The sequence below is a fragment of the Eretmochelys imbricata genome, chromosome 2 (genome assembly GCF_965152235.1).
Source record: "Eretmochelys imbricata isolate rEreImb1 chromosome 2, rEreImb1.hap1, whole genome shotgun sequence".
NCBI classification, from domain to species: Eukaryota; Metazoa; Chordata; order Testudines; family Cheloniidae; genus Eretmochelys; species Eretmochelys imbricata.
Genome location: NC_135573.1, coordinates 21,832,801 through 21,845,956, shown reverse-complemented (window position 1 = coordinate 21,845,956; position 13,156 = coordinate 21,832,801). Strand labels below are relative to the sequence as shown.

General features: G+C 38.0%; 1 protein-coding gene across 2 annotated transcripts in view; it reads right to left on the bottom strand.

Moving 5' to 3' along the window:
* TMEM65 (transmembrane protein 65) overlaps positions 1-13,156 on the bottom strand; it is a 49,614-nt gene that overhangs the window by 12,251 nt on the left and 24,207 nt on the right. For both annotated transcript variants that reach the window (XM_077809817.1, XM_077809819.1), the window contains 4 exons: positions 8,599-8,643; positions 5,793-5,860; positions 4,383-4,437; positions 1,664-1,706 (listed from right to left, as the gene is read on the bottom strand). In XM_077809817.1, the coding sequence (XP_077665943.1) occupies positions 1,664-1,706; positions 4,383-4,437; positions 5,793-5,860; positions 8,599-8,643 (211 nt within the window). The remainder of the gene's footprint in view (positions 1-1,663; positions 1,707-4,382; positions 4,438-5,792; positions 5,861-8,598; positions 8,644-13,156) is intronic.

The following is a 13,156-nucleotide window of genomic DNA, read 5'->3' as shown; positions in this document are numbered from 1 at the left end:
TACTGTGGGAGAACTTGTCCCTCAAAATTGCAACTATTGAGGCCATGAGAGCCAAATATGGCCATGGTTGTGGACCATATGGAAAGTAGTGGAGGGAATCAAGGAGCATAGTAATAATTAGTGTCCTTGGGTTAAATGGGAAGGTCTTTTCCATATGCCTAACAAGACTTATTTTCTTTCCGTTCATGCAATTTCCTTTTTGGTGGAGGACTCCCGTCAGCATCTTTGGATGAAGAAACTTCTAATGCAGAACCAGGGCTTTGGAGCGGAGCCTGAAGCTGGGAGCACGGAGCAGCAGGTTTTTTTGCCTGGAGCTGGAGCAGAGCCAGAGCACAGCTCCAAAGCCCTGTGCAGAACCCATAACAGGAGATGGAAGGATTTGATTGGGACTTAAATCCTTAATTGTATCAACATGCTGGTTCAAAGCAATTTTCTTTAGCGGTACCCTGGCTTCGTTTTGAGGAAGGGATATGTTTGGTATCAAGATTGGGGAACTTCTAGGACTGGTGACATAGGATCTGGAGTGACCCTGAGGTTTGGCAAAGACATAAAAGAAGCCTTTGGAACTGCAAATTTAGTTGTAAAAAGGTCCCTGCAGCGAGGGTATTGTAGATGCCTCTCCCTGCTTTGAAGTTTCCTCAGCAGCTGAAACCCTGGCCCAGAACGGGCTTTGATCAAAGGTGCTGTGCCAACGAGGGAAGCACTGCAGAAGACTGTCCAAACCACTCTGATGCTGAAAGGGAGAGTGCTGCTGAAGCCTGTGCTGAAGAGGAGGAAAGAAGGTGACTGTCTGAATTCTTCTTCCTTTGAGATCTTTTAGCTGAAGAGGAAGAGGAAGATTTCTGTCACAGCTCTGTGCTATGCTTCAGCACAACAGCGCTCCTCTGCACTCTCAGCACTGGCATAACAGCTCCTTTGAAGAACTCCTCTGCCCTCCCAGCCACAGAGACAGGATTCGATGCTGCGAAACTGAGACCTGGCCTACACTAGAAAAGCACATCAGTTTAACTATACTGGTCAGGGGTGTGACATCCACACCCCTGAGCAGTGCTATGAAGCTGACCTAAGCCCCTGTGAAGACAGTGCTAGGTCCCTTTGCATCCCCCACACCTCTCCGCTGGGTTTCAAAGCCCAAGCAGAAATTTTTAGCTTTTATTTTTGGCCCTGTACAGCAAGCCCTGCAAGCTTGAGTCAGTTGACCTAGAATGTGAGACTTGCTGCCCTGTGTTTTTTTCTTTGCAGTGTAGACACACCGATAGTTGTTCTGACTCGCTGGCTGAGGCAGTTAGAAGGAACTGGGTGGCAGTTGGGATCATTGTGCCCTTTATGTACTTGGGGAATGAGGGCATACAAGGCAACCCCCTCCTGGACACTGCTACTGAAAATGTTCAAAACTCCTGTGCTGGGATATATGAACACCATAACTGGGAGCCACAGGTGCAGTAATTCAAAGAAGAATGCAGCTTTATTTCTGAGCAAAGCAAGGAGAGAAGGGCAATTATTTTGGTATCTTTATGGGTATCTGGTTTGTTAATACACATTTCAAGAATTAGAAACACCCAAAGAGATTTCTACAGTGTATTAAGCTTTGTTGAGTGGGGGGTTTTTGTTTTGTTTTTTTGAGATCAGGCAATAACATACTTCAAGCAAAATGCAGACTTACCCGAGTCCAGCTAAATCTGAAACAAGATTTCCCAAAGCAGCAGCTGAAAAATTGAGAAACAGGAAAGCATTATTTTACAAAACCCACGGACAAAAGAGTAATTAAGATATATAGCATGAGTATCCAGAATTAAGTTTCTTCTCTCACACTAGGATTTCTTTTAGCAGCACAATTTGTAACACTAGGTCTAGCAGAGCTTTAACATCATAGGTGGTGTACTTATTTTCTTGAATTTATTAAATTCAGGAAAATCACTCAGTTCTGGGACATGGAATAACAAATTTTCAGACTTTAGTTAACAATGGCCACAGCCACCAGCCAACTTTGTATATCTGACACAGGAACTAGGAGTCCTTAGTTGGAGTCACACAAAAAGGCTTCCAGTCAGTTAGCAGAAGCAACAGCACTCGCACCAGAAGTTGTATAGCTAGGTATGACAGATATTCCAGTAAAAGGCAGTGGTATCCCATGGACATAGCTTCTGCCTCTCATAGAGGTGGAGTAATTATGCCGACAGGCTAGTGCTCTCCCATAGGCAGAGTGAGTCTTCGAGACGCGCTACAGTGGTACAGTTGCATTGGTCATGTAGACTAGCTCTTATTCTGAGAAATATATTTTATACATGCCTGAAAGAGTAATGTTTTACATTACACACATTTAAAACATTTATGTTGCAAGAGCAGAACTCGCAAGGAGGTTTACTTTTTTGTTGTTAGATTTTTTTTTAAATTTAATTAATATTAAAAAGATAAAGTCAGTCTACACAAGGCAAACCAATTCCTCTTGCCTTCTGGGCCGCTCTCCCACATGTGCGGAGAGAGTACATACCACTGAAAGTAAACAGGAAGTACTCCAACTTCGAAACTTAAATTATTTCTTTATCTCAGAAGTAAAAATAAAGGAGATAATTCAGATAGTTGGTATAACACGTTTGGTTTAACAGATACCCCCAGCACCAAAATACAACAGTTCACTTGGCCAATGTAAAGGTTGTAAGTCTATCCAACATGGAGTGGTCACAAAGCATTCTATGGGGACTGCAAAACACTAAAGACACCAAAGTGCCTGTTAGGCTTTGCCTGTCTGTTACTTAATGCCATTGGCAGTGCCTAGACACAACTTTTTCAGATCTGGTGTAAAAATGTCTAAGACTGGTAATTCAGTCAGTGTATACCAACATGCATATTGAATCTTGTATGGGCAAGCAGAACAAAAAGCTTTAAATTACCAAACTAATCTTAAGGACAGTTCTAATTAACTTAGATTTTCTTCCCAGTTAAATAAATAACTATATATATATACACACACACACAAATATCACATAACAGAAGTAAATCAACATGGCATAATCAGACACCAATTCCCTCTCAATCAACAGTTTTTCTTGATGATATTTCACATTTTAACAGGGACTCCGTAAAGCAAATTACAAAGCATGGCACTATTTTTAGTCACATTTTTGTGGCTTTTATGTTTGACATTTTCCAACTGAGCACTCTTTCTAGGTCTATACTAGCCATGTTAAGAAAGTCATTCAAAAAGTTCTGCTAATGCTACTGGATTTATAACTAAATTCCTGTTGCTAATGTGTATTTTCCTAAAAACAGAGAAGGAAACTACTCATTCTATGTCCTATTAACTAGTATTTGAGGAGAACACCCACATGGAGAAACTATACATCTCTGCATTCCAAAATGATAGAGATCTAAAAAATCATGAATGGTGTGGAGAAAGTGAACAGGGAAGTGTTATTTACCCTTTCACAAAATACTAAAACTAGGGCTTCACCCAATAAAATTAACAGACAGCAGGTTTAAACATAAGGAAGTACTTCTTCATTCAACACACAGTCAATGTATGGAACTCTTTGCCAGGGGATGCTGTGAAGGCCAAAAGTATAACTGGGTTCAAAAAGAATTAGTTGAGTTTAATCGATGATAGATACATCAATGGCTATTAGCTAAGATGGTCTGGGGATACAATCCCATGCCTTCAGTGTCTCTAAACCTCTGACTGCCAGAAGCTGGGACTGGATGACAAGGGGATGGATCACTCAATAATTGCCATGTTCTGTTCATTACCACTGAAGCATCTGGTATTGGCCACCATTAATTAGTTAAACAAAAATACTTTTGATAATTTTGTAGTAAAGCAGAATTTTGCAAAAGAGTTACATCTAGATTTATACAAGACAAAGTCATCCCTACTTTCATTTAAGCATTTAAGTGCCATTTCTCTGCAACTGGAACTTTAGAGTCTTCTTTCAAACAATGACAGAATTAAAACAACATGTTACAAATGCTGGTAAACAGACAAGATCATTTAAACATACTTAACAGCTATAGACTGTGAGCCTGATTTTGCAAGGTGAGTTCCCTCAACTCCTGTGTACTTTATTTGGAGTTGCAGGCACATAGCAGCTTGTAGAATCAGACCTGTGGTGGTTTACAGCTTTCCTACAGAAATGCCACTTTTTAAAAAAAAAAAGTAACACAACTGGATTTTTATACAATCTATCAATATCTTCAGAGGCTATTTCAGCTGAAAATTCCATGATTGTATATGGAATACTTACTTTTAACAACAGAATTGTTTCTCTATAAACAAGATTCAATTATGGAACAAAGAGCAGCTGTTTCAAATCCATGTGGCTTATTTTCAGTCTAGACTGAAGGAATTTGCTATTTTGGTTTACATTTATTGTGTTTATCTTACTTGCCTGCCATAGTAGTTATTCCCAGGACAACTCCAATCGATAATTCTATTTGGGTTCCCTGAAAATAAAAGTTCGTCTTGTCATTATTTGAGGCATTACTTGTCAGCAATAAGTTAAGAACATTCATTTTTAACATAACAGACTGACGGCTGCTTGCTTCGTATTTAGAAGTACAGAGATAGGTAATACCATAGCTTCTACTTGATCAATACATCTCCTCCCAGCCTTTCCCATTCCCTTAAATACAGGTCCCTGCTTCATATGTTTAATACCTCCTATATTCATTTCATACTATATATTTGTTTCACAGTGGCTATCTGCTGGACATCAGAAAACAGGAGTCCCAATCTCAGCACACTAATTTCCTATTTTAATTCTCTTAGCTAAATGTAAAACTAATACATGTTATAATTATTTTAACACTTTTACATCTTCAAATGCTAATCAAAATAATAAATACTCAACACCACATGAGATAGGGCCTTATTTGTCAGATGAGGAAGATGACACAATGCGATTAAGTAGCATGCCCAACCCCCTAGGGTCGGTGGTAAAAATCAAGATTAAAAGTAAGAGTTTTTGGCCTCTACTCCTGTTCCCACTCCACTAGTTTATTTTGCCTTTAGGAATTATTTTGGGGAAGTTCTATGGCCTGTGTTATACAGATGTTCAGACTAGATGATCAAAATGATCTTTTCTGGCCACAGAATCGATGAATTAGGTAGAAATATTTGAAAGTGTTATTCCAATTAAACCCACCTAGATTAATAAAATACTGTATATAATAAAAAGCAGCAAAAGCACTTACAGCATATCTATAGGACCACTTATCAGCAAATCACGAACATTCTTTACAAACATTAAGCATGACAATACTCCCGTGTGCTGTGTATATATTATAACCATTTTATAAATAAGACGTTTCATTACATGTCTAATGTCACATGGCAAGCCAGTGTCAGTCAACACTCCCATGTGCTGTGTATATATTATAACCATTTTATAAATAAGACATGTTTCATTACATGTCTAATGTCACATGGCAAGCCAGTGTCAGTCAACAGAACAAAGGATTCTTCACACATTAGACTGCTCACACTGCACAGATCTTTAAGAGCAGAAAAAAAAGCAAGTTCTTTTCAAACCACGCAAAAATAAGATCAGCTTTAATTTTGCCCCTTCAGACATGAACATCACTATTCTGAAAAAGAAAAAAAAAACAAATTTTGAAAATATTCTGTATAAATAAAATGTGAAAATATTCTCAGTGGAAGTACTAAAATGGGACTGAAGTTAGCAACATGGTAGAAAAAAAAGTCTTCTGGAAATCATAATAGAAGTGATGAGTAGAAACTATGTTTATTTAATCTGAGACACTACAGTTCCTTTATCTTCAGACAAAGAAAAACTTACCGCAGCAATCATAATTGCATTATCCAAGAATCCAAACCCTACAAAAGGTATTGCATTGTGGAAGAACACTGAAAGAAATGAAAAATAAGAAGTAAGACTCTATAGCTGAGTTCATTCATTTAAATAAATCTAAGTTTCAACTGTTCAATTGCAAGATATCAGATTTAAAAGACAAATTAAGACACACACATGCAGTAGTCTTTCCCCGGCTGCTTTTATATAGCTTGGACTTGTTGTCCTGACCTTTTTGTTTTCACTGGGTATGCTCACACTGCAATAGAAGACCCACAGCATGGCTGCAGCTATCCTCAGCTAACCTGGGCTGTGGGGTTACAAAATATCAGTGTAGACATTTGAGCTGAGGCTGGAGCCCAGACTCCGAGACCCTGCGAGGGTCTATAATTATCTACATTATCTTGGCTTCCTTAACATGTTCCTGGAGCTGTGATTTTTTTAAGACTGTAAACTCCTCAGATCAGGGAGTATGTCTTCCTTTATGTTTCTTGGCCAGTGCTAACATTTTCTACACTTAAATCTGCTCCTCATTTCCCTGCTTGAAGAACTGAGTTTCATCTCCATTTTCTGCATTCCCAACCCTTCCCTTTTTCTCTACCCCTCACCTTTCCTCTGATAGTTCAAGAGAAGAAAATGCCACTTGATATAACTCAATATTGTAGTAACTTGGTATGGTCTATGACACGAGTACCTTCCTTCAATAATAAGCAGGCTTTTATTACAGCACAATTTTCTTTCTGCTGTCATACCCAGCTCTTCTGCTAGGAATGTGTCTTTGTACGTGTTTATACAGCACCTGTCTCAGTGAAGCCTCAGTCCTGATTAGAAACTCTGGGTGCTACTAGAATATAAATATTAAATAGGGAACTGAAGTATAACGCATATAACATAAAAAACAAATGTGGGGAATAGACTCATTTAAACATCTTTTGGTAATATTCCCAATGTTTCTGCCATTTGACATTTTTTCCCCAATATCATCTTAAAAATCTATGGTCTTTTAAAATTTATGCTATTTTGTAAACATACAGAAGTACAACCACCGGGGGAGGGGGGGGGGGGAGATAGAGAAAGAAAGAAGGGTAGAGTGAAAACCTGTGAGTATTAATTTCACATTGAAGGGAAACTGAAAGAATAATAAAAAGGTGAATGGTACAGTCAACTCATACTATCCAGTAGAGGCACCTAGATATAATCCAATTTTTGGAACTAAAATACCATACTTGAATAAGGTTTTTTTTGCCCCCAAATACTAAAGGTTTAGTTTGGAATTTTGGAACTATTTTACATGACAGTAAAAACTCTCTCTCTTCATATCTGCATTTGAAAATGTGTAGTGGATTGTGATTTGTATACATCTGGTGTGTTAGCATGCTTGAACATGGAGGACATTAGAAAGGCAATATAGATAGAAAACACCAAGTGTGAAACACTGCAGTGCCTTTCAAGATCTGTATTACCAACTATGGATCAAACTCAAATGAAATCAATGAGATTCTAATAACTTCAATAGGGTTTAGACTGATCCCTGAACGAGTAACACTACAAACAACTTACACAACTAAAAAAGGGAAAAAGGGTGTAGTAGTGTGTTTGTCCATCGATGTACAAGAAAAAGGTACTTACATTCTGTTAATAAATAGAGCTGAACACATAATTTGTCAAGAATAATTTGGAGTGGGGTGGATTTTTTTCCCTGTTTGTGAATTATCTGTGATCAAAATGAAGTTTTTATGTATTTGTTCACTGTTTCACATACTCAATTCGGTCACTGCATGCGAGTAGCTCTTTGCAGACTAACAGCATGAATACTTTTGATCTAAAATTTCCTTTCCATTAATATTCTGAAATATTTGCTTAAATATAAATTGCTTTGGCAAACATTCCTGCCAGTAAATCTGTTTGCTAAAGTGTTTATGGAAGATCAACATTAAGCAGATGTAAGCGCAGTTAAAAAATTAAAATATTTCTACTCAGTGTATACAAATAGTTTTATTTTTTCTAGTCCCCCTCCACCGCTCCACACACACATGATAATCTACTTCTGTGGGATAAGAAATAATTTACTCAGATACCACTTCCTGCCAAAAAAGAAATTCACTGAATCTTAACACCTACAATTTTTAGCCAAATCCCAAACTTACATCTATAGGAGAGAACACTGTGCTATAACCACACTGACTTGACTACTAAATTCTCAGAAACGTTATCCAACGCCTATATTTATACTGCATGTGTACACACACACACACACCCCTCTACCATCTTAATAATGTAACATCTGTAAGTAGACCACTAAATAAAAGAAAGCTAAAACGAATACTGCAAAAGGTCAGCGACAAGAATAAGAACCTGATTGGTCATTAAAATTTCCAGCTTCAAAAAAAATGCTACCGTAACAACACAACTTGGAACCAATACACTGTTCCGTATTGGCTTTGAATTTCTTTTCCAATGCAGTAACAGTTTATACTTAGGGTTTGGGTAAACTAGACATTAGGGACAATAAGACACACCAAAGATATTTGGTCATTTCCCCAATTAGCGTATTATGAAACAGCAGCAGGGTGGTTGCAGATACTTTTTAATACCTCAGTGCACTCCAGATGTAGGTTCTCTCACTAGTCTCTAAGGAAAATATGTAGATAGCTCCCATTAATGAAAGGAGGAGTTAGAATAAATCTGAACAGTTTTGAGAATAAGACAAAGTATTTAAAAGTATGAGCAATCAAAGAATATATACAACTATTAACTATATTTAATAAGTTTTTTTTTTTTTTTTTTTTTTTACCATGTTTCAGCTGTCCTGGGGATGGTGGTGCAACTTCCAACTTCTCTAGATAGGTCAAAACGAAATTAGAAAGTTAGTCTAATCATACTTCCATTTCATTGCAATATAAAATGTTTACAGTATATCTCTCTATTTTCTGCCATCTAGGATATATAAAGGAATGTGATTGTAGTGGAGTAATGAAAATACAGGTATGGATCAATATATTATACAAGGATACAGCTAACTGGGATTCAAGATAGCATGTCAGTCATGATGATAACGTTCTCTAGTAATTTTTAAATATGGAATAGGAAAGCCTCAGACTAGTTCCATATAATTATTAAACTGAAAAATTATCAAAATTATGCAAAATAAGTTGCCTATATTCAAAAAAATTTGATGAGTACCTTTGCTTTAAAATTTTGGGGGAAAGTTCTGGAAAAACAGCAATAAGGCAGTAATAGGTCTACATAAATAAACAACAGCACATTTCATGGTGCATGAAGCCCTTACAGAAGCAGGTTTAAAAAAAGATACTCTAAGTATAGAGCAGATAGCATTTTGTATACGGATATTGGAAAGAAGTTTATCATCTAATAGCATGGATTTTTCATTGTTGATGCAAGATTAAAAGTAAACAATATGACAGTGGCAGAGGCCACTGCCTTTAACAGCAGCAATTGAGTTCCTGAAGCATGAGAAAATCATTTAGGTATCCTGGGCCCAAACCATTAAGAGCTCGAAGGTAAGGACCAAGATGTTAAGGTAATGAAAAGAAATCTAACCTTGAATTGTGGGGACCAAACTGGTGGTGATATTCGTTATGTGGAGTTGAGCCCAGGAAATTAAATGCAGGTCCACCAACACTGACCCTCAGATATGCATACACTGTCACCCTGATGTTACCTTTGCCAGGATCAGGGACACAACCTGAAGCTGGGCATGTTATCCAAGCACTGGACATTAAAGCTCTCTCCTACAGGTTGCTGCAGCAAGCCTGTAGAAATTGCACTTCAAAGGAAAGCACAAGGAACTCTTGATTGATCACCCAATCATGCTCCAACGTGCACAACTGTACTTTGGCTAAACCCTGCAGTACCTTTATTACAGATCATGACGCTTGAGAAGGAAAGAACCTAGCTTTATTCTCAGAGCCCAATTCTGAGTTTAACGCTGGCAGAAAAAAATATTCTTTTAACAACAAGCAAATTTGAACTAGAATAATTGAGACACAACCATGACACTCCAGAATACCATTTTTGCAGTCACTTTGTAGTGTAGGGATACGCAACCTGCAGCACACGAGCTGATTTTCAGTGGCACTCACACTGCCCGGGTCCTGGCCACCAGTCCCAGCTGGGGTTCCATCCGCCAGCCTGGGGTCCCAGCCACCAGTCCCGGGGACTCCTCCGCTGGCCTGGGGTCCCGGCCCACAGCCTGGAGCAGTGAGGGGTGCAGACGGGGCAAGAGGGGGCACAGCTCAGCACCCCCACCTTAAAAATAGTTCCAGCACCACTGTACTGGGATAGTTTTAAGTCCCGATTTGCTGCTTTCATCACTATCATGCCACATGGAACAGTGCACTGCGTTTGACGCTGAGATTAGAATATATATGCAAGAACTGGAATCAGAACTTTCTGACAGATTTCAACATTTCCAGAAATTTGGCCCAATGCTTTCTTTTCTAATTAAACCCGAGGAGTTCAACAAAAACAACTTGGATTTGTCTGTATTTCAGTGGATGGGTGTTGAAGATTTCAAAATGCAGCTCATTCAGTTAAAAAGCTCAGAATTGTGGGCATCAACGTTTGGAGATCTGTGGAGTGCACTTGAAGCTACCGAGAGAGATCATGGGGCCTCTATTCTGACCTGCTGGACGTCCCTGCCAGTGAAATTTAACTGTTTGAAGAAAATTACGTTTGCAATGCTTTCAGCATTTGGATCCACACACTTGTGTGAACAGGTATTTTCACACATGAAATTTGTCCTCTGTCCCTCTCGGAGCTGGTTAACAACTGATCTCTCAGAAGCCTGTGTGCAGCTTAAAGTATCCAAATATGTGCCAGACATTGGAAAACTCAGCAAGGAAAAGCAAGGCCAAAGATCACACTAAACTGATAAAATTAAATTAAAATGCAGATCTTAAGTGAAGCTTCTTAAACATTTTAAAAACCTTATTTACTTTAAATACAACAATAGTTTAGTTATATATTATAGACTTATAGAAAGAGACCTTCTAAAAATATTAGAATGTATTACTGGCACGCAAAACCTTAAATTAGAGTGAATAACTGAAGACTCAGCATGCCACTTCTGAAAGGTTGCTGACCCCTGTTGTAGTGTATAAAACCACGGCTTTAAAGAAATCTACAAGACTGTAACCACATTAATGTCACTATCTTATTAGCAAGACAGCCCCCAACAGTTGAAAGACCAAAATTCTAGATGTAATTAAAAACTTGAAATACACTTCACAGTACAGTCATACACAAAAGCTGTGTTTGATCTTTTGAATTTTCAAGGCTTAGCACAATGGATACAAGCTGTGGTTTGTTTGATTTTTCATTATTTTTAAACTAGAAAGGGACCAATTGAAACCTTACATAACAATGCTAAAGGAAAAACAAGCAAAGGGTCCTTAATTTTTTCCATTTTTTTAAAAAAAGCCAGTAACCCCTGCAACCTCAGTAGAACGTTCATGCAGAAGCTTCAGTTTTAAGAGTTACCATCATACTATAAATTCAATACACAAATAGGGAGTATGTGTGTCTCAAAAATGAAAGCAGCCCTGGCATCAGGTCTCGAGAGAGCTTCTCAACAGACCTTCTGGCTAAGGCACACAACTGAAGGAGACCCCAGATTGTGTCTTGCAGCAGGAGGAGTGAAATGGAAAGAGAACCATACTAGCAAACCATTGGAATACCCTATATATGAGGAAGTGTAAGGCATTCTCTATTTCCTAATAACTGAGGCCCAGCAATCAACTAGGGAAGTGGGGTTTTTTCCCCCCACAACTTCTCAAATCTAAGTTCTTTACATGTTTATAGTTGATAAATTGTTTTAAAACAAAGTTAGATTTATTGCAAAAGGATTAAGCTTGAAGGACATAAATCTGAACGCTAATACAGCACTGTTTTTCCAATATGTTCCTAGTTCAGCAAAAAGACAAAATCTGCTGACTGTGGCTGATTTATACTCCTTCAAGCTATATACAGCAGTTTAGATCCAGGTTTTTTTCCTTCCGTCCAGAAGGAAAATGATTAGGTGAGTGATAACCAGGGATATTCAGGAAATTAGTCAAGTCTACTAAAGAAGCACTAGTGCTAGTTTGTGAGTGACCAAACGATTAAGAAATAAGGATACAATGAAACTGGCAGCCATAAAGAAATACACAAGGTCTACTAGTAATCCAAGTAATAACTTGCTATAATTTTATTTTAAAAATTAGAATCACTCTCTAATATTATAATCCTGCAATCTGCTATTGGTGATATTTGATATGGGAATGGATGCTCCCTTAAATATGTAAGATACAGCTGGGCAATATCAAGTCTCAACGTAAAAGTGTTAAAAATCTAAATAGGGTATTTTGTAAGAAAGAATAATTTCAGATACTGTACTGGTCATATTTTAATTGTTTCCTCCAAAGCAGAACAGAAAAGAAATCATTGTTAGCAGTTTAACAGTGGATGCTGGAAAAGGGGGAGGAAATAATATGAACAGTCAAGGAAAGTACTAATGCTCTCAATCTAGTACCCCTACCATACACAGATTGAAGGATAATTTCTTACCTGGAAGTTAGTTTCTGTGCCTCAGATCCATCAGTCCAGAACACAAGTTTCTCTCCGACCTGCCTGTCAAGGCAAAGCCAGCAAATCACTTGCCAAGATAATCATAATCAGGACAGTGAGGGCTTTAAACACACAAAACAACCAAAAGTATTTTCCATGTCTATCAGAAAGGTAATCTAACCTAATCTAAAATCCTTTATAGGAGTCAGAGTAGCAGCCGTGTTAGTCTGTATCCGTAAAAAGAAGAGGAGTACTTGTGGCACCTTAGAGACTAACAAATTTATTAGAGCATAAGCTTTCGTGAGAGAAGTGAGCTGTAGCTCACAAAAGCTTAAGCTCTAATAAATTTGTTAGTCTCTAAGGTGCCACAAGTACTCCTTTTCTTTATAGGACTATCCATGAAGAGGAAAGGGACTATGCTAGGGGAAAATTCTGGACTGGTGGATAAGATGCACAGAAACCAGGTAACACTTACTTAAGAATCCTGAAGGAGGTGGACTCTATATAATAACTGCTGAGCAGTTGTCAATTTTACTCACTGGGATAGCCTCATGAGGCAGTAAAATCATGAAGATCTCTAAAACCTAAAAATGAGATGGAAATAAAGCAGACACTTAGGCTATAACGTTTAGTGAACAAGTTCATTGCTTTTCCAGTGGTTGTCAGATATTTCAGGCAGGAAATGCCAAAACACAAGCTGACTGTATCTAGAAACAAAAAATTTCAGCCACTTGTTGCACACAATATAAATGGTTTCCAGTTGCTATGACAGTCAAACCATGGAA